The following is a 19,720-nucleotide window of genomic DNA, read 5'->3' as shown; positions in this document are numbered from 1 at the left end:
ACCATATTAACATTACTGCCATTGGCTGTGTGCCTTGTGATAAGCTGTGATTTTCTTGTGACCTTTCAAAACTGGAGTGATACACATTTAAATCAAGATATTTAAATAAAGAGAGTATTAGCAGATAGAAGCTAGTGGGTATAATAAAAAGTATGACCAACTGAAGTTTATTCCAGGATTGCAAGGATGGTTCAATATTAATATTCAAAAACTTAACTAAATTTAGAGATGAAAAGAAATCTAATTTCAGACACTGAAAAGGAATATAATAGATTTTGGCATATCTTCATGATAAAAAATTCTTAACCACATACTTTGACGTGGCTAAATATATAGAGAAAGATGTATAGACAGCAGTAGACCCAGCAAACCACAAGTCAGCATCATGCTTCATAGTGATGAAACACTAGTATTCCTGTGAAAGTGAGGAGTAAAACAGAGAATGCCTGCCAGTACCCTTATTGTTTAATAACGTTCTCCAGTTAGATAAAAGAATAAAGTAAAACTTGTGTTAATATGAGGAAGGAAAAGGCGGAGTTACCACTTGCAATCATATGGTCATATACTTGGGAAATTAAAGTAGGCCAGCTGAAGCACTGTCACAGCAATAAAAAGATTCATTTCTGTGGCCATCTTCAACACAGCTAGACCACTCGCTGGCATTGCCGTTAACAACCGCTCTAGTCCTTCAAAATTAGGTAGTTCTGCATTGAGTTAATAATATGTTTTCCTGTTATTGGGGTATCCGGTGGTGAGGTATTGGTTAGCTGCTAGAAGTTAGAAACTGTCCTTTACTAGTGTAAGAAAGATTTAGAGGTATTTAAGGGCATCAAATGTTAATTCTCAATCTGTAAATGTAGTATAATTCCAGTACATTTTCACTTCATTTATCTCTTTATCTCATTCTGAATTAGAGGTTCTTAATAATGGGGGTCTGCAGATTTCCCCATGAATGGTCTTCAGGAGGTCTGTCTGCCCTTGAACTCCCCTTGAAAGTGTTAAGTTCTGTGGGTACCAAAAATACCCTGTATTTTATTGGTTGAGTGGTCCTTCATTTTTAATCAAATTTTCAGAGCGTCTCTGGCCCAAAAAAGTTGAAAAACCACTGTTCTAAGTCCTAAGTGGTTTAGTGTAGTTTAGTTTTTGTTTTTTAATTGCTTTTAGGCTGGTGGGCCACCTAAGAAGGGGAAAACAGCTGCACCAGGAGGTGCAGGGAGCGCTGGAACCAAGAACAAGAAAGGATTGGAGACCAAAGAAATAGTGGAGCCGGAGCTCTCGGTCAGTATTCTGCAAGGTGCCTCAAACTCATAAAAGCGTGGAAGGTCAATTCCTACAAGATTTGAGATCTTTGTTTGCTGAGTTCTATAACATATAGTTAATCGATAATTTTTAGCTTATTAAAACTGTGCCTTGGATGAACTTCCCCTTTATTATAGTAGAATAGAAGCTTCAGATACTATCGCATACCTGTGGAGTGTTCATGTAGTTTGGCCTGGGGTATTTTTACATTCTTGTCATCTGTTTCCTTAAGCAGTTCTTTTTTTTTTTTTTTTTTTTTTTTTAAATTTATTTATTTGAGATAGAGAGCATGTGAGAATGAGCATATTGCCAGGGCGGGGTGGGAGGGGGAAGAGGGAAGGAGAATCTTAAGCAGGCTCTGCGCTGAGTGTGAGCCCGACCCAAGACTCCTTTTCATGACCTTGAGATCACGGCCTGAGCTGATGAAACAGAGTTGGACACTTTAACCGACTGCACCACCCAGGTGTCCTCCCTTAAGCAATTCTTAATTTTAATGTTTTTGTATCTTACAGATAGAAGTATGTGAAGAAAAAGCTTCAGCTGTCCTTCCTGCTACCTGTATACAGCTTCTAGACAGCAGTAACTGGAAGGAAAGGCTGGCCTGTATGGAAGAGTTCCAAAAGGTAGATAGATGCATGGGGATGAGTTCAATGTGAAAGAACATTACATTATATAGAAGTGATGAAATTGACAAAGTGCTTGTGCTACTTGCTGTGTTTTATATCCATTGAACATGCTTTGGGGTGTTAACTAAAGATGGGGGGTTGGTTTTTTAGTAGCTCTGTAGTGTTTATCTTTCAATATCTGCTTTCTATGGCTTCTGTAAGCTCATAACTTTGTACTTAAGAAAAGTAGGTTTATTCTGAATTACAAGATTTAGATGAATTTTAATATCATGATATTTGCTCATTAACCTTACATTGTTACCATTAACCTAACCAAACAGGTCGCTCCACTTAAACCACCCGTCATCCATTTCTCTGTTTCATTCTTTGTTGTCATGATTCGTAAGAAGAACAGACATCATGACTTGGTATGAGAAGCTCCTTTCAGAAATCTGTATTGGAAAGGAGCATGGTAGCTCCTTTTGACATTTACTCTGATTCTAATCAGGAGGGTACATAGAAACCACAAGAGCACTGGGACTTGAGGCAGGAGACCTGGCTTTCAGTCCTGCATGTGCCAAGCATCAGGTTTAGACCTGAGTTTGTAAATCTTTGAAACTTAATACTTAACCACTTCTAACCTATATGTTTTTAGGAAAATCAGATAACTGACAATATGTATAAGCAGTTTCTCCCACACACTGAGCAAATGAAAACCGTTATGGTTACATGCCTTGGACCAAATTCTTTGTGAAATTCTGAAATGTAGGGTGGGTGTTGGGAAGAGTTTCAATGGTATTAATATAAAACAACTGTACATCAAATATCACCTTAAGAAACAAAGCTATCTAAGCTTCCTCTATAACCTTCCTTGTTTCCATTTCTCTTTTAAGTCACCTACTTGACTTTTTTATTTACCATTTTCCCTGGCTGATCATTAACCCCCTAACTTTCAGTCTGTTGTTTTACTTTAAGGCTGTTGAACTAATGGATCGAACTGAAATGCCATGCCAGGCATTAGTGAGGATGCTGGCCAAGAAACCTGGATGGAAAGAAACCAATTTTCAGGTAAGTTTAAATTGGGGATTTTAAGATCTTTCATTGAAGTAATTTCCAGCATATGGAGTGAGAGAGGTATAATTTTGGAAATGATTTTTAGCCTTTCTTAAAAAAATCACTCAACCCATGTGTCATATAACTTTAAATGTAAACAGTGGAGTGTGTGCATTTCAATTAAACACATCTTTGTGTAATTGGGAGTTTATATATATGGAAGTATCATCTATGTATAGTTTGTGTAATTTACGTATATGCATTTTTATCCTCATTAGTTAGGCCTAGAAGCCCCCTAATCTTCACATATGCAAGAGAGATATAAACAGGGAGATAAGTTTCTTATTTGTCTGGATAAAAGATAAATGATCTTTAAATTGCCAATGAAAAATTGCCACATAGTTTAATGTATTAACTGATAATAGAGATGGAATTTAACAGTGGTGTTATTAGTATAAAAAGTAGGTGTAAGGGAAGGTATAAGAAAGTGATACAGGAAGGAAAAGGAGAAAAGTTTCTTTCTCCTCTAGATACTCATAGACCTTGTGGAAACAAAAGTTTGAAATATGTCAGGTTTATTTTTGGCATCCCGCTAGTCTCTTTTTTGCTTCTCTTCTGCCACCTCTTGTTCTCTCTTTAGGATCCTTGGCTTCCTCACACACTGTGTTCCCTGAGCACTGTTCCAGCACCTCAGCCATACCATCCAGCTCCACGAAGCCTTCCTCTGCTGGGAGGGTCTTACCCTGCCCTCCCCCCTACACGCCACTTGTAAAACCCCTCTTTGTGCAGCCTCTTAGGTGAAAAAGCATACCTGATTTGAGCTAATACCCTCCTATGTGTTAGATCCATAGCAAAGGATAATTTTATATATGTATTTTTCTTCAAAACAACTTTATTGAGCGTATAAAACCCACCATTCTGAAATGTACAATGTAGCAGTTCTTAGTGTATTTGCAGAGTTCTGCAACTCCTACCACTCTATAATTTTAGAATATTTTCATCACTCCAGAAAGAAACCCATACCCATCAGCAGTCACTCTCTTTCTCCGCAAATTTCTCCCCCTACCCCCTAGTCCCTGGGCAACTGTTACTCTACTTTCTGTCTCTATGGATTACTTCTCCTGGACATTTCATATAATGAAATTTCTTTTACTTAGCATAATATTTTCCGTGTTCACCTATATGGTAGCATGTATCAATTCTACATTCTTTTTTTTTTTTTTTTTTAAAGATTTTTTATTTATTTATGTGACAGAGATAGAGACAGCCAGCGAGAGAGGGAACACAAGCAGGGGGAGTAGGAGAGGAAGAAGCAGGCTCATAGCAGAGGAGCCTGATGTGGGGCTCGAACCCATAACGCCGGGATCACGCCCTGAGCCGAAGGCAGACGCTTAACCGCTGTGCCACCCAGGCGCCCCTCTACATTCTTTTTTATCACTAAATAATATTCCATTGTATGGCTATAGAACATTTTATTTACCTATTTATAAGTTGAAGGGAATTGGTGGTATTTCCACTTTTTGGCTATCTCTGTGAACATTCATCCACAAGTTTTTGTGTGAGCACATTTTTTTCTTTAAAGATTTATTTACTTACTTTAGAGAAAGAGGGAGAGCGTGTGTGAGCAGGGGGAGGGGGAAAGGGAGAGAGAGAATCCCAAGCAGATGCCCCACTGAGCATGGAGCCCAACACAGGGCTCGATCTCATGACCCTGAGATGACCTGAGCCGAAATTAAGAGTGGGACGCTCAGCCGGCTGAGCCACCCAGGTGCCCCTGTGTGAGCACATTTTTAATTCTCTTGGATATGCACCTAGAAGTAAAATTGCTGGGTCATATGGTAACTATGTTTAACTTTTTGAAGAACTTCCAAACTGTTTTCCAATGTGGCTTCACCATTTTATATTCATACCAGTAGTACAAGAGAATTCTAATTTCTGTACCTCCTCACCAACTCCTGTTATTTAAATATTCAAATAGGAGAAATATTGAAGGACAAAGAGGCTCCAGGAGCCATACATCTGCCGCCATCTTCTTCACATCATCTTCTTTTCACATCTTCTTCATTGTTCTGCTTAAAAATCTACAAGTTCTTTAAATCTGTCAAGTTCTGTTATGTGTGTGTGTCCATGAGGGTTATAGTTTTTTATGGGCAGCATTAGTGGGAACTCTTGAGTTATGCAGTTAGTTTGGTCATTTATTATGTATTTCAAGGTGTGTATTCAGTACTATATGCAAATAATTGTAAGAAGAGGAGAATAGAGAAACTAATTTTTTTCAGTTCATAAACTTCTCATGTACTAACATTGCTTGTTAATATTTTAAAACATTGAATTTGGTTTTTTTCTCTCTTGCTGTCAATTGCCTATTTTAATTGATAATAAGGATAAAAATTATTTTTCTTCTTTGTTTAAAATTGTCATTTTTAAGGGCATCTGGCCAGCTCAGTCGGTAGAGTGTGAGGTTCTTGATCCCAGGGTCACGAGTTTGAGCCCCATGTTGGATGTAGAGATTACTTAAAAAATAAATTAAGTAAATTAATAATATTGTCATTTTTAGTTTGGTCATGTTCTCAGTTGTCTCTGTTAAATCTTCAGGCTGCCATAAAAATCAGTAAATCGTGTCTTTAGCTTCCTCCTAACTTTATGACTCTTTATCCTTGTTCAGGTGATGCAGATGAAGCTTCACATAGTTGCTCTGATTGCACAGAAGGGGAATTTTTCCAAAACTTCTGCTCAGATTGTTTTGGATGGTCTCGTGGATAAGATTGGAGATGTGAAATGTGGGAACAATGCAAAAGAAGCTATGACAGCAATAGCTGAAGCCTGCATGTTGCCATGGACAGCTGAACAGGTTAGTGACAGAGCTCTCTCTCCCTAGCTTTTCCCAAATTTTAATTTAAGCTTAGTAATGAAACTGTAGTTCTTTTCTTCTCAAGTCAAACCATTTTTATAGCCTGCATTTTTATCTTTATCTCTAATAATATGCTGTTGCCTGATAATTAGAATTTATCTTGGCCAAGAATATTCTATTAAAAGATGAGAGTGATTTTCTCTTAAGACATTATAATTCAGAGTGATCACTAATGAAAAGTTGTAAAGTCCAGAATGCTTTTAATACTACTGTCACTTACCTCATTTTCTTGTGTAAGTTAAATATGTCATTCCTAAGGCATTCTTGCAGTTCTATCAAGGTCGGAAAAACCATGCTTAATCCACTCCTGCCTTTATGCCATACTATATTTCTGTGAGAAATATGAGAAAAAACACATGCTTGTTTTTGTTTTTTCCCCTCTTTTGCTTCAGGTTATGTCAATGGCTTTCTCACAAAAGAATCCCAAGAATCAGTCAGAAACCCTGAATTGGCTATCAAATGCAATCAAAGAATTTGGTTTTTCTGGGTAAGTCAGAAAGAAATCAGGTACAAAATAATTAAATATTGTGCCTATCTCTAATTGGTGATTCTGTCTGCTGTAGCTATCTCTGCTATTTCTGAGACGCCAGGGCTGGGTCGACTAATTTACATAAAACAAAACTGCCTTTGTTCCTCAGAAGTCTGTATTGGCTCATGCTCCTGCATTTTCAGGTCCACTAACATTAGAGCTAAGTTATTTTTCCTTAAGTGTCAACTATCCCTCAGAAAAGCCATTTCCAAGGATTTCTAGTCAAATATATTTGGAAATTACTACATATGACCACATTTGTTTAGAGACCTATCATGCATGTTGATGAATTAAAGTCTCTCAAGGTCATGCAACAGAGAAGCTTGCCTGTTAACCCACTGTTTCCCAAACTTGTTTGAGTATTGAACACATTTCTTTATTTAACAAAATTTTATAGAGCTTACTTTATGCCAGGCACTTTTTTTTTTTTAAGATTTTATTTATTTGAGAAAAGAGATAGCAACAAAAATAGCGAAAGAGAGCAGGAATAGGGAGCCCGAACTGGGGCTCGATCCTAGGACCCCGGTCATGACCTAAACCAAAGACAGACACTTAATTGACTGAGCCACCCAGGTGCCTCTTGAAAACTCTTATTTAATGTACCATGTCAGATGTTTTAGTCATTTCAGGTTGGAGGGTATAGTCATCTTCTGTTATCTCATCTTGGCAAGAAGCCACCCAGGCGCCCCTATTGCCAGGCACTTTCTAAATAATAATTCATTTGATTTAATTCTCATAAAAACCATGTGAGGTATTGTTATTCCCACTTTATACATGTGGAAACTGGGGCACAGAGAGCTTGAGTAATCTGGCCAGGTCACAGTTCTAAAGTGGCAAAGCCAAGATTTGAATCCAGGCATTCTGGTTCCAAGAGAAAATACTGTAACTGCTATATTATGTTGCCTTTCCCTGTGCTGTGCTGTTTTTTACAAAGTACCTCTTAAAATCTTTCAAAATGGTTTTCTAGGGGCGTCTGGGTGGCTCAGTCAGTTAAGTGTCTGACTTCGGCTCAAGTCATGATCTTAGGGTCCTGGGATCGAGCCCTACATCAGGCTCCTCGCTCCTCAGAGAGTATACTTGTCCCTCTGTCCCTCACCCTGCTTGTACTCTCTCTCCCTGTCTCAAATAAATAAAATCTTAAAAAAAAAATAGTTTTCTACATTCTACCAAATAAAGAAATACTGCTCTAGAAGTTGTCATTCAAGTGACATTCAAGCAAAGACACAATTGTGTGGAGGCACCTGGGTGGCTCAGTCAGTTAAGTGTCTGCCTCTGGGTCTCAGGTCATGGTCTCGGGGTTGTGAGATCAAGCTCAGTGTTGGGCTCCGTGCTCAGTGGGAGTCTGCTTGAGATTCTCACCTTCTCCCTCTGCCCCTCCCCATCATGCACACGCTTTCTCGCTCTCTGAAATAAAATAAATAAAATCTTAAAAATAAATAAAAATAGCAGGGAGTGATTGTTCTTCAGTAGGTAGTAGAGGGGAATGAGTTGGGGAGGTAGGGAGTGGGAAGAGATAATATGGGAGAAAGAACTGGGCCAGGTCACATTGGGCCTCAGAGTTTAGAGTAAGTTGGAATCCATTAGATGGTTTTAAGCAGAAGAGTAATAGGATCATTTGGACCATAGTCCGAATAGATAATGAAGATCAAAGAGACTAGTTAGTAAGCTATTGGAATACTCCTATCAAAATATAGTGGTTTGGACATAGTTTGTAGAGATGGAAGTATTAGGACTCAGAATGTATTTGAGGGGCGTCTGGGTGGCTCAGTCGGTTAAGTGTCTGCCTTCGGCTCAGGTCATGATCCCAGCGTCCTGGGATCGATCCCAGAGTCAGGCTCCCTGCTCAGCGGGGAGCCTGCTTCTCCCTCTCCAGTTCCCCCTGCTTGTGTTCCCTCCCTCTCTGTCTCTCTCTGTCAATAAATAAATAAAATCTTTAAAAAAAAAAAAAAGTATTTGAAAGATGTGAACAGGATACTGGGCATAGGAGAGAGAGGAGTCAAGGATGGCCTAAGCAAATGGAAGAATAATGTGGCTCTTTACTGAGGTAGGAAAGACTGGGAAGAACAGCATTTGGGTTTGGGGTGTGGACAGTCAGGAGTTTTGGTCGTGACAGATGTGGGACATCTGCTATACATTCAAATGGAAGTGTTATCAAAAGCTCTATGGATATATGAATCTAGAATTCAGAAGAGAGGTCAACACTGGGATTTAGGAGTAATGGGCATGTAGACAGTATTTAATATTCCCTGTGAGTGAGTGGAGAGAGAGAATAGGTGAGACTTGGGGACATAGCCAAAGGGAGCCAGGCCTGGAGTCTGGCTTTATAAAACTCTTGAGTATTTTGAGGGTTTCATTTATTTGTTTTTAATTCTAGGTGTTATTTCTTTCAGGCTGAATGTGAAAGCTTTCATTAGCAATGTGAAGACAGCTCTTGCTGCAACAAACCCAGTGAGTATATACCGCATATGTAGGAACATGGCAGCCGTCTTTGTGGTTCTGTTCGCAGTTGCAAAGTTCTTTTTGTTCTGTCTGCCAGGCTGTAAGGACTTCGGCCATCACCCTGCTTGGTGTGATGTATCTGTATGTTGGTCCCTCTTTGCGAATGTTCTTTGAGGATGAGAAGCCTGCCCTTCTATCCCAGATAGATGCAGAATTTGAGAAGGTAAAGATTCCAAAAATGATACAGTCCATTGGTAGACTTGAGAATGCTCGTATTAGTTAAGTTTAAGCTTTTAATCCTTTAGAACGAAGAATATATATGTGTTTGCTTTTATATGCATGAAGTATCCCTGGGAAGAATTCATAAGAAATTGTTGGCTCCGAGGAGGACAGCTGGTTAGCTGTGATATAGGAAGGGAGATTTTCCTCTTTATGCCTCTTGTACCTTTGGAATTTCAAACATTTTTAATGTATTGCCTATTCAGAAAATATATCAGTATTTAAAATTGTTTTAAGTAAGAAAAGAAACTTGGCCTTCCTTGAATAAACTTTCTAATGAGAATTGCTGGGTTTGGGCAGACTTGCTCTGTATTTCTTGGGCATCCAAGTCAAAAGACAGCTTCATGATTGAAAAGTCAGATTCTAGTAGGTTCGTAGAAAAAATGCCTTTTGCCATATAGTTTCAAATTTGGAATGTAAGTAGGAATTAAAATATGTACTATGTAGGGGTCCCTGGGTGGCTCAGTCAGTTAAGCATCTGACTCTTGATTTCGGCTCAAGTCATGATCTCAGGGTTGTGAGATCCAGCTCTGTGTCGGGCTCTGTGCCAGATGTGGAGCCTGCTTAAGATTCTCTCTCCTTCTGCCCTATTTGGTGTGTAAATATTAAGTAGTATGAAGGAGTAGGAAAGTTTGACATAGGCCTGTTCTCTAACTTGTTTGCTCTCGTACCATTCATCAAGTTCATTAGCCTCGCTGATTTGTTTGTGTGTAGATGCAGGGACAGAGCCCACCCGCTCCAACCAGAGGGATTTCCAAGCACAGCATAAGTGGTACAGACGAAGGAGAAGATGGAGATGAACCAGATGAGGTGGGCACTGATGTTGTGGATCTTTTACCAAGGACAGAAATCAGGTAGGTTTGTTGCAAATGGTTTACTGAATTTATGAAGTGAATTTTTTTCTTTTTTTTTTTTTTGATAGTGGATTCTTAATAGTACCTTCTCTTCCCCATTCAAGAGTACTTCTGTAACATCATTATTTCTTTAGGAGTCTGGAATTAAGGATTAGGATTATATCTTCTGCTTTTTCAGTGATAAAATCACTTCAGAGTTGGTGTCTAAGATTGGTGACAAGAACTGGAAGATCAGGAAAGAAGGCCTAGATGAAATGGCAGCTATTATCAATGAAGCAAAATTTATCCAGCCGAATATAGGTGAACTGCCAACTGCCTTGAAAGGTCGACTCAATGATTCAAATAAAATCTTGGTGCGTAGAACATATGCCTATTCTTTTTCTCTCCCTCCCCTCTTCCCTGTAAGAAGTTCCTTTTTAATAATCTTCACCTGCAAAAAAAAAAAAAAAAGAGTGGTCACTTTATTTGCTTTGAACGAGAAATAACTGCCTTTAATTTCTTAAGTGTGCCTCAAGACAGGTTGGTAAACGGCAGGTTTATTAGTCAAATTTTCATGAATCTCAGATTTGCTTTTTGTAGGACTCTAATATTAAATATCCTTATATAAAACTGTTATATGTGTAAGCATGCTTAATTTCTAATTTTTAAATTTGGGTTTAGGGTCAGGATTTTCTTAAACTAGGCTTTACCTTACTTTAAATTTATAAAGCACTATCTTCTCTGGTCTAAAATTCTAATACTCCAGTGTTATGAACTAATGATAAAAGGAGAGGCCACTGACTGTAAATTATTCATAGGCTAATTGCAATAGCATCATAACCGACTGACTACCCTGGCTTTTAAGTAGGCCCAAAACTTCCTAGTGCATTGACTACTTAGCAGCGAACTTGGAAAACTTGGAACACAGCTTGCTCCCAGTTTCGGCATCAAGATGTTGGCTCTTTCCCACTCAGGTGCAGCAGACGTTGAATATCCTCCAGCAACTGGCAGTAGCCATGGGCCCAAACATCAAGCAGCACGTGAAGAACTTAGGCATCCCTATCATCACAGTCCTTGGAGACAGCAAGGTAAACCTGACTCCTGACCGCAACTTCCTTCTGGAATAGGCCAGCCACATTTTTGGGCTAAGAACAATTCTTACATGTGTGTGTAAGAGTACACTTAAACACTCTATAAACTTTGTAGGGACGAGAACATTAGGAGGAAAATAGTAAACATCTTTACCTCGCAGGCAGTGTGAAGGTGAAAAGTTATGTCACTAGCCTCGTGACCCTTAGAGAAGTTATTTATCTTCTTTGAGGTTGAGTTTCTTTATCTGTGAAATGTCATTCTTACAGAACTAAATCCGAATCTGTACCTAAGGTAGCTGTTAGTGTCTCATATAGGACGCACTCAGAAACTGTTGACTGTTGTGATTATGACATCATTGCTGTAAGTACTGTTAGGAAGAGTGAATACATTTATGAATTTCGGGGTCATGTATTTATTTTCTTCCCTGTTCTCCTGAGCCGCTGGAGCAGGATCTTCTAGTACTTCAGTTTCACCGTCTCAGAATCAGTCTCCTCGAGAGTTGCAAGCTTCTTATATTTAGCTCTAGACTGAATATGTGAATGTGTCTTTGTTCTTGTGCAATTCATTTAATGTGAGAAATTGGGGTATTTTAATATTTTTCATGTCAATAAGTCCTCATTCTATGAACTCAATATGAAAACATAAGTGTTCAGCCTATCTATTAGGAGTTCTCAACCCTGTATAGTTACATTCTTTATAAATAACCATGGATATAACAGCCCCCAGAGCTTCAGAAAACAAACTGAGTTTATTCCCCTTACATGATACTTTATGCCCAGTTCACGGTTTTTGCCTAATTTAACTGAATACAGGATCTTACAGTTGGAGTTTTATGTTTCTCCTTTACTTTGGATTTTTAGTACAACCATAGAACTAGATTCTGTGTCAGAGAAGTTGATTCCAAGTATGTTCATATGGACCTTAGAGAAACCTCCATTGTTCACGTTCCCAAGGCAACAAACTTTTTCACTCCCTACCTCCAAACCATAACTGATGTTATCTTTACTAATTCTCTCCCGTTTAGAACAATGTTCGGGCAGCTGCCCTAGCAACTGTGAATGCTTGGGCAGAACAGACAGGCATGAAGGAATGGCTGGAAGGAGAAGATCTTTCTGAAGAGCTCAAAAAGGAAAATCCTTTCTTGAGGCAAGAGGTAAGTACTACAAATATGCTGTGCTTTACTCGTGACTTTTACCTTCTTAGAGGTGTGGACCTACCTAATAAATATGCTTGTATGGATAGAATGAGTTTCATTATGAAACAGTTAGTGAAATGAAACCAAATTCCTAAAGCTTTTATACTCATGTACCTCTTTTTCTCCCCCCTTTCATATACTTTTTTAACAATAAAATTTTTTTTTAAGATTTATTTATTTGAGAGAGAGAGCACATGCACACGTGACTGAGGGGAGGGGCAGAGGGAGGAGGAGAGAATTCTCAGACTTCAGCTGAGCCAGGACCCAGAGGCGGGGCTTGATCCCAGGACCCTGAGATCGAGACCTGAGCCGAAATCAAGAGTATGTCACTCAATGAGCTGAGCCACACAGGTGGCTTACCTTAACAGTAAAATTGTTTAAAGGACTAGCCTATCTGTGAAATTTTCTCATTTCTTTAACTCTGAAATGGTAAAAGATTTTAATCAGAACATGAAAACAGAATTCAGCATTCAAAAATCCAGTATAATTCATTATACCAGCAGGCTAAAGAAGAAAAATCATATAATTGTGTCAGTTGACACAAATAAAGGATTTGAGAAAATCCAACATCTGTTCATGACAAAAACTCTGAGCAAGTTAGTAATAGAAGACAATTACCTCAGCTTAATAAAGACCACCTACAAAAAACCTCTACAGATAATGTCATACTTATCTGTAGAGTGGTGGAAGACTGGATGCTTTCCTCCTAAGATTGGGAACAATGTCCATTTTCACCACTGTTAATTAGCATAGTATGGGAAGTTCTAGTCACCGCAATGAGGCAAGAAAAAGAAATGAAAGACAATTGGAAAAAGAATAAGCAAAACCATCCCTAATGGCAGATGACATGGCTGTCTACATAGAAAATCCTAAGGAATCTACAAGTAAACTCCTAGAACTAATGAGTTCAGTAAGGTTGCAGGATACAAAATTAACACACACAAATCAATCACATTTCTTTATAATACAGTGGACATATAGAAATTGAAATTTAAAAAATACCATTTACAATTACTCCAAAAAAAATGAAATCCTTAGATGTGCACTTAGCAAAGCAAATACAGAATGTATATGTTGAAAATTACAGAATACTGATGAAAGAGTTCAAGGAAGACCCAAACAGATAGAGAGACATGCCATGGTTGTTGATAGGAAGACTCAACGTAGTAGAGATGTCAGTTCTTCCCAAATTGATCTGTAGGCTTAATGTAATTCCCATCAAAATTGCAGGATGTTTTTTTATAGCCAAAGACAGGCTTAGGATGTTTTTTTATAGCCAAAGACAGGCTTATTCTAAGATTTATATTCTAGCTAAAACAGTCTTGACAAAGAAGAAAAACATGGAAATAATCGCTCTACCAAATACTTATTATTAATATAATCAAGAAACTGACGTAGAGGTTGGGAAGCAGAGGACAGACCCAGGTCAGTGGGTCTGAAGAGAAACCTAGAAATAGACCCACACAAATACTATCAAGTAGTTTTTGACAAAGTTACCGAAGTAATTTAGTGTAGGAAGGTTAGCCTTTTCAACAGATGATTCTAGAGCCTTTGACATCCATAGATAAAACACTAAACCTCAACCTAAACCTTCCATCCTATGTAAACATTAACTCAAAATGGATCATTGACTTAAATGCAGAACATAAAACTATAGAACTTTTATTTTACTTATTTTTTCAAGGGGGGGTTTGAACTCAAGACCCTGAGATCAAGACCAGAGCTGAAATCAAGAGTTGGACACTTAACCAACTAAGCCACCCAGGCACCCCAAAACTATAGAACTTTTAAAGATAATATTGGTGAAAATCTTCAGGATATACAAATTCTTCAGGCAAAGAATTCTTAGACTTGACACCAAAACCACAATCCCATCAGTGGAAAAAATTGATAAACTGGACCTCATAAAAATTAAGAATTTTCACTCTGCAAAAGACCATGTGAAGATGATGAAAAGGCAGCTACACCACAGAAAAAAATATTTGCTAACTCAATATCTGATAACTATTATCTAAAACGTGAAGAATTCTCAAAACAGGGGGGAAAAAGTCTAATTAAAGAATGGGCAAAAGATGGGGCACCTGGCTGGCTCAGTTGGTGGAGCGTATGACGCTTGATCTCAGGGTCATGAGTTGGAGTTCCGTGTTGGGCATAAAGCCTTCTTAAAAAACAAAACAAAAACGGGCAAAAGACATGAAGAGATGTTTCACTGAAGAGGATATGCATGTGGCAAATAAGCCCATAAAAGTTGTTCAGTGTTATTAGCCATAAGGGAAATGCTAATTAAAACTACAGTGACATATCACTCTACAGCTATCAGAATTACTGAAATAAAAAAATAGTTTTAACACCAAATGCTGGCAAGGATGTGGACGCTCTGTTGGAGGAAATGTAAAATGGTACAGCCACTCGAGGAAAGAATTGGGCAGTTTCTTATAAAACTAAACATGTAGAGGGCGCCTGGGTGGCTCAGTTAAGTGTCCCAAATCTTTTTTTTTTTTAATGTTTTTTTATTATATTATGTTAGTCACCATACAGTACATCCCTGGTTTCCGATGTAAAGTTCGATGATTCATTAGTTGCGTATAACACCCAGTGCACCATGCAATACGTGCCCTCCTTACTACCCATCACTGGTCTATCCCATTCCCCCACCCCCCTTCCCTCTGAGGCCCTCAGTTTGTTTCTCATAGTCCATAGTCTCTCATGGTTCATTCCCCCTTCTGATTACCCCCCCTTTCTTTATCCCTTTCTTCCCCTACTGATCTTCCTAGTTCTTATGTTCCATAGATGAAAGAAACCATATAATTGTCTTTCTCTGCCTGACTTATTTCACTTAGCATTATCTCCTCCAGTGCCGTCCATGTTGCAGCAAATGTTGAGAACTCGTTCTTTCTGATAGCTGAGTAATATTCCATTGTATATATGGACCACAACTTCTTAATCCAGTCATCTGTTGAAGGGCATCTCGGCTCCTTCCACGATTTAGCTATTATGGACATTGCTGCTATGAACATTGGGGTGCATATGGCCCTTCTCTTCACTACGTCTGTATCTTTGGGGTAAATACCCAGTAGTGCAATGGCTGGATCATAGGGTAGCTCAATTTTTAACTTTTTAAGGGACCTCCATACTGTTTTCCAGAGTGGCTGTACCAACTTGCATTCCCACCAACAATGTAGGAGGGATCCCCTTTCTCCACATCCTCTCCAACAATTGTTGTTTCTTGCCTTGTCTATTTTTGCCATTCTAACTGGCGTAAGGTGGTATCTCAGTGTGGTTTTGATTTGAATTTCCTTGATGGCTAATGATTTTGAACATTTTTTCATGTGTCTGTTAGCCATTTGTATGTCTTCATTGGAAAAGTGTCTGTTCATATCTTCTGCCCATTTTTTGATTTGTTTATTTGTTTCTCGTGTATTGAGTTTGAGAAGTTCTTTGTAGATCTTGGATACCAGTCCTTTATCTGTAGTGTCATTTGCAAATATATTCTCCCATTCCGTGGGCTGCCTCTTAGTTTTTCTGACTGTTTCCTTGGCTGTGCAGAAACTTTTAATCTTGATGAAGTCCCATAAATTCATTTTATCTTTTGTTTCTCTTGCCTTTGGGGATGTGTCATGAAAAAGGTTGCTTTGGCCGATGTCGTAGAGGTTGCTGCCTATGTTCTCCTCTAGAATTTTGATGGATTCCTGTCTCACATCGAGGTCTTTCATCCATTTGGAGTTTATTTTTGTGTATGGTGTGAGAGAGTGGTCAAGTTTCATTCTTTTGCATGTAGCTGTCCAATTTTCCCAGCACCATTTATTGAAGAGACTGTCTTTTTCCCACCGGATGTTTTTTCCTGCTTTATCAAATATTAGTTGCCCAAAGAGCCGAGGGTCCATTTCTGGGCTCTCTATTCTGTTCCATTGGTCTATGTGTCTGTTTTTGTGCCAGTACCATGCTGTCTTTGTGATCACAGCTTTGTAGTACAGCTCGAAATCCGGCATTGTGATGCCCCCAGCTTTGTTTTTCCTTTTCAACAGTTCCTTGGAGATTCGGGGCCTTTTCTGTTTCCATACAAATTTAAGGACTATTTGTTCCAGTTCTTTGAAAAATGTCCTCGGTATTTTGATCGGGATAGCATTGAAAGTGTAGATTGCTCTGGGTAGCATGGACATTTTAACTATGTTAATTCTTCCAATCCATGAGCATGGAATATCTTTCCATCTTTTTATGTCTTCCTCAATGTCTTTCAAGAGTGATTTATAGTTTCTAGAATATAGGTCCTTTACGTCTCTGGTTAAGTTAATTCCAAGGTAACGTATGGTTTTTGGTGCTATTGTAAATGGGATGGATTCCCTAATTTCTCTTTCTTCGGTCTCGTTATTCGTGTATAGAAATGCAACTGATTTCTGAGCATTGATTTTGTATCCCGCCACGTTACTGAATTGCTCTATAACTTCTAATAGTTTGGGAGTGGCTTCTTTTGGGTTTTCCATATAGAGTATCATGTCATCTGCAAAGAGAGACATTTTGACTTCTTCTTTGCCAATTTGAATACCTTTGATCCCTTTTTGTCGTCTGATTGCTGTTGCAAGGACTTCTAGTACTATGTTGAATAATAGTGGCGAGAGTGGGCATCCTTGTCGAGTTCCTGATCTTAAGGGAAAGGCTTCCAGCTTTTCCCCATTGAGAATAATATTTGCAGTAGGCTTTTCATAGATGGCTTTTATGAGATTGAGAAATGTACCTTCTATTCCTACACTCTGAAGGGTTTTAATCAGGAAAGGATGCTGTATTTTGTCAAATGCTTTTTCGGCATCGATTGAGAGGATCATATGGTTCCTGAGTCTTTTCTTGTTGATATGATGTATCACGCTGATTGATTTGCGAATATTGAACCACGCTTGCATCCCAGGTATGAATCCCACTTGATCATGATGGATAATCCTTTTAATGTACTGTTGGATTCTATTAGCAAGTATCTTGTTGAGGATTTTGGCGTCCATATTCATTAGGGAAATCGGTCTGTAATTCTCCTTTTTGATGGGGTCTTTGCCTGGTTTGGGGATCAAGGTAATATTGGCCTCATAGAATGAGTTTGGTAGCTTTCCTTCTGTTTCTATTTTTTGAAATAGCTTTAGGAGAATAGGTATTATTTCTTCTTTGAATATTTGGTAGAATTCCCCAGGAAAACCATCCGGTTTTGTTATTTGGAAGGTTGTTTATCACTGACTCAATCTCTTCATAATTAATTGGCCTGTTTAAGAAATCAGTTTCTTCCTGTTTCAGTCTTGGTAGTTTATAGGTTTCCAGGAAGGCCTCCATCTCTTCCAGATTGCTTAATTTATTGGCATATAGCTGTTGATAAAAGTTTCTAATAATCCTTCTAATTTCCTTGGTGTTGGTCGTGACCTCTCCTTTTTTCATTCATAATTTTATTAATTTGGGTCCTTTCTCTTTTCTTTTGGATAAGTCTTGCCAGTGGTCTGTCAATTTTATTGATTCTCTCAAAGAACCAGCTTCTAGTCCTGTTGATCTGCTCTACTGTACTTCTGGTTTCTGATTGATTGATTTCAGCTCTAATTTTGGTCAACTGCTTCCTCGTGCGTGGATTAGGCCTGTCCCTCTGTTGCTGTTCCAGCTTCTTGAGGTGAGAATATAAAAACTGCATTTTAGATTTTTCTATTCTTTTGAGTGAGGCTTGGATGGCTATGTATTTCCCCCTTAGGACTGCCTTTGCAGTATCCCATAGGTTTTGGACTGTTGTATTTTCATTCTCATTGGTCTCCATAAATTGTTTAAATTGATTTTTGATTTCCTGGTTTATCGAGTCATTCCTGAGCAGGATGGTTCTTAGTCTCCAAGTGTTTGAGTTTCTTCCAAATTTTTCCTTGTGGTTGAGTTCCAATTTCAGAGCGTTGTGGTCTGAGAATATGCAGGGGATAATTTCAATCTTTTGGTATCGGTTGAGACCTGTTTTGTGTCCCAGAACATGGTCTATTCTTGAGAATGTTCCATGGGCATTAGAATAGAATGAGTATTCTTTGGTTCTGGGGTGTAGTGTTCTATATATATCTATGAGGTCCAACTCATCGAGTATGGCATTCAAAGCCTTTGATTCTTTGCTTAGTTTTTGCCAGGGTGTTCTGTCTATTTCTGATAGTGGAGTGTTGAGGTCCCCTACTATTAATGTATTTTTATTTATATGTCTCTTTATTCTGGTTAAGAGTTGGCTTGTGTATCTTGCTGCTCCCCTGTTGGGGGCATATATATTTATAATTGTCATATCCACTTGTTGAATACTTCCCTTAAGAATAATATAGTGCCCTTCTGCATCTCTAACTATAGTCTGTAGTTTAAAATCCAATTTATCTGATATGAGAATTGCTACCCCAGCTTTCTTTTGAGGTCCATTTGCGTGAAAGATGGTACTCCATCCCCTTACTCTCAGTCTGAATGCATCTTTGGGTTCGAAATGAGTCTCTTGTAGACAGCAAATGGATGGGTCATTTCTTTTTATCCAATCTGCAACCCTGTGGCGTTTTATGGGATGGTTCAAACCATTTACATTAAGACTGATTACTGAGAGATATGATTTTAATGTTGCCATGTTGCCAGTAAAGTCTTTGTTTGTATTGGCTGTGACTTTCTGTTCTGTATCACTCTTGGGGCCTTTTTACTTTTATAGAACCCCCCGTAATATCTCCTGTAGGGCTGGTTTCGTGGTTACAAAATTGGTTAGTGACTGGCGATTCTGAAATGTCTTTATTTCTCCATCAATTCTGAATGACAGCCTTGCTGGATAAAGGATCCTTGGCTGCATGTTTTTCTCTGAAAGAGCTTTAAATATGCTCCCCCAACCCTTTCTCTCATTCCAGGTCTGTGTAGACAGGTCTGACGTAATTCTGATGCTTTTGCCTTGGTACGTGAGAAATTTCTTTGCCCTGGCCGCTTTCAATACTGTATCCTTGCATCTAATATTTGTGAATTGCACTATGACGTGACGTGGCGTAGGTTTGTCGTGGTTGAGCTTGGGAGGGGTCCTCTCTGCCTCTTGGACACGAATGTTTGTTTCCCTTGCTAGATTAGGGAAGTTTTCAGCTACAATTTGTTCAAATATCTCTTCTAGACCTCTGTTTTTCTCCACCCCCTCGGGGATGCCGATGATTCTAACATTGGATCGTTTCATTGAGTCAGTAATCTCCCGTAACCTACATTCGTGGGCGTGGATTTTTTTAAGACCATCTTCTATTTTCATTTTTTCCTCTATTAACCCATCCTCCAATTCACTAACCCGTTCCTCTGCTTCTGCGACCCTGGCCGTCAGAGCCTCTAGTTTTGCCTGCATTTGGCTCATAGAATTTTTAATTTCTGTCAGATTCGCTCTCATTTCTGTCCTTAGGGATTCTATATTCTCAGTAACCTTTTCGTTAATAGTTTTTTCAATTCTACTCATCATTTTGACCATCGTTACTCTGAATTCCATTTCTGATAATTTGG

At 38.7% G+C, this 19,720-nt stretch overlaps 1 protein-coding gene across 1 annotated transcript in view; it reads left to right on the top strand.

The window, feature by feature from the left end:
- The window catches only part of CKAP5 (cytoskeleton associated protein 5), a 107,963-nt gene that overhangs the window by 58,300 nt on the left and 29,943 nt on the right, over positions 1 to 19,720 (top strand). Inside the window, exons 14-24 of the mRNA XM_040639046.1 lie at positions 1,165 to 1,278; positions 1,812 to 1,922; positions 2,880 to 2,972; positions 5,623 to 5,808; positions 6,261 to 6,355; positions 8,788 to 8,845; positions 8,934 to 9,059; positions 9,830 to 9,969; positions 10,148 to 10,322; positions 10,923 to 11,036; positions 12,065 to 12,193. Of these exons, the coding sequence (XP_040494980.1) occupies positions 1,165 to 1,278; positions 1,812 to 1,922; positions 2,880 to 2,972; positions 5,623 to 5,808; positions 6,261 to 6,355; positions 8,788 to 8,845; positions 8,934 to 9,059; positions 9,830 to 9,969; positions 10,148 to 10,322; positions 10,923 to 11,036; positions 12,065 to 12,193 (1,341 nt within the window). The remainder of the gene's footprint in view (positions 1 to 1,164; positions 1,279 to 1,811; positions 1,923 to 2,879; positions 2,973 to 5,622; positions 5,809 to 6,260; positions 6,356 to 8,787; positions 8,846 to 8,933; positions 9,060 to 9,829; positions 9,970 to 10,147; positions 10,323 to 10,922; positions 11,037 to 12,064; positions 12,194 to 19,720) is intronic.

The sequence above is a fragment of the Ursus maritimus genome, unplaced genomic scaffold (assembly GCF_017311325.1).
Source record: "Ursus maritimus isolate PB19 unplaced genomic scaffold, ASM1731132v1 scaffold_23, whole genome shotgun sequence".
Taxonomy (NCBI): Eukaryota; Metazoa; Chordata; class Mammalia; order Carnivora; family Ursidae; genus Ursus; species Ursus maritimus.
Note: the sequence above shows the minus strand (reverse complement) of the source record. Positions and strands in the feature narration are given on the sequence as shown.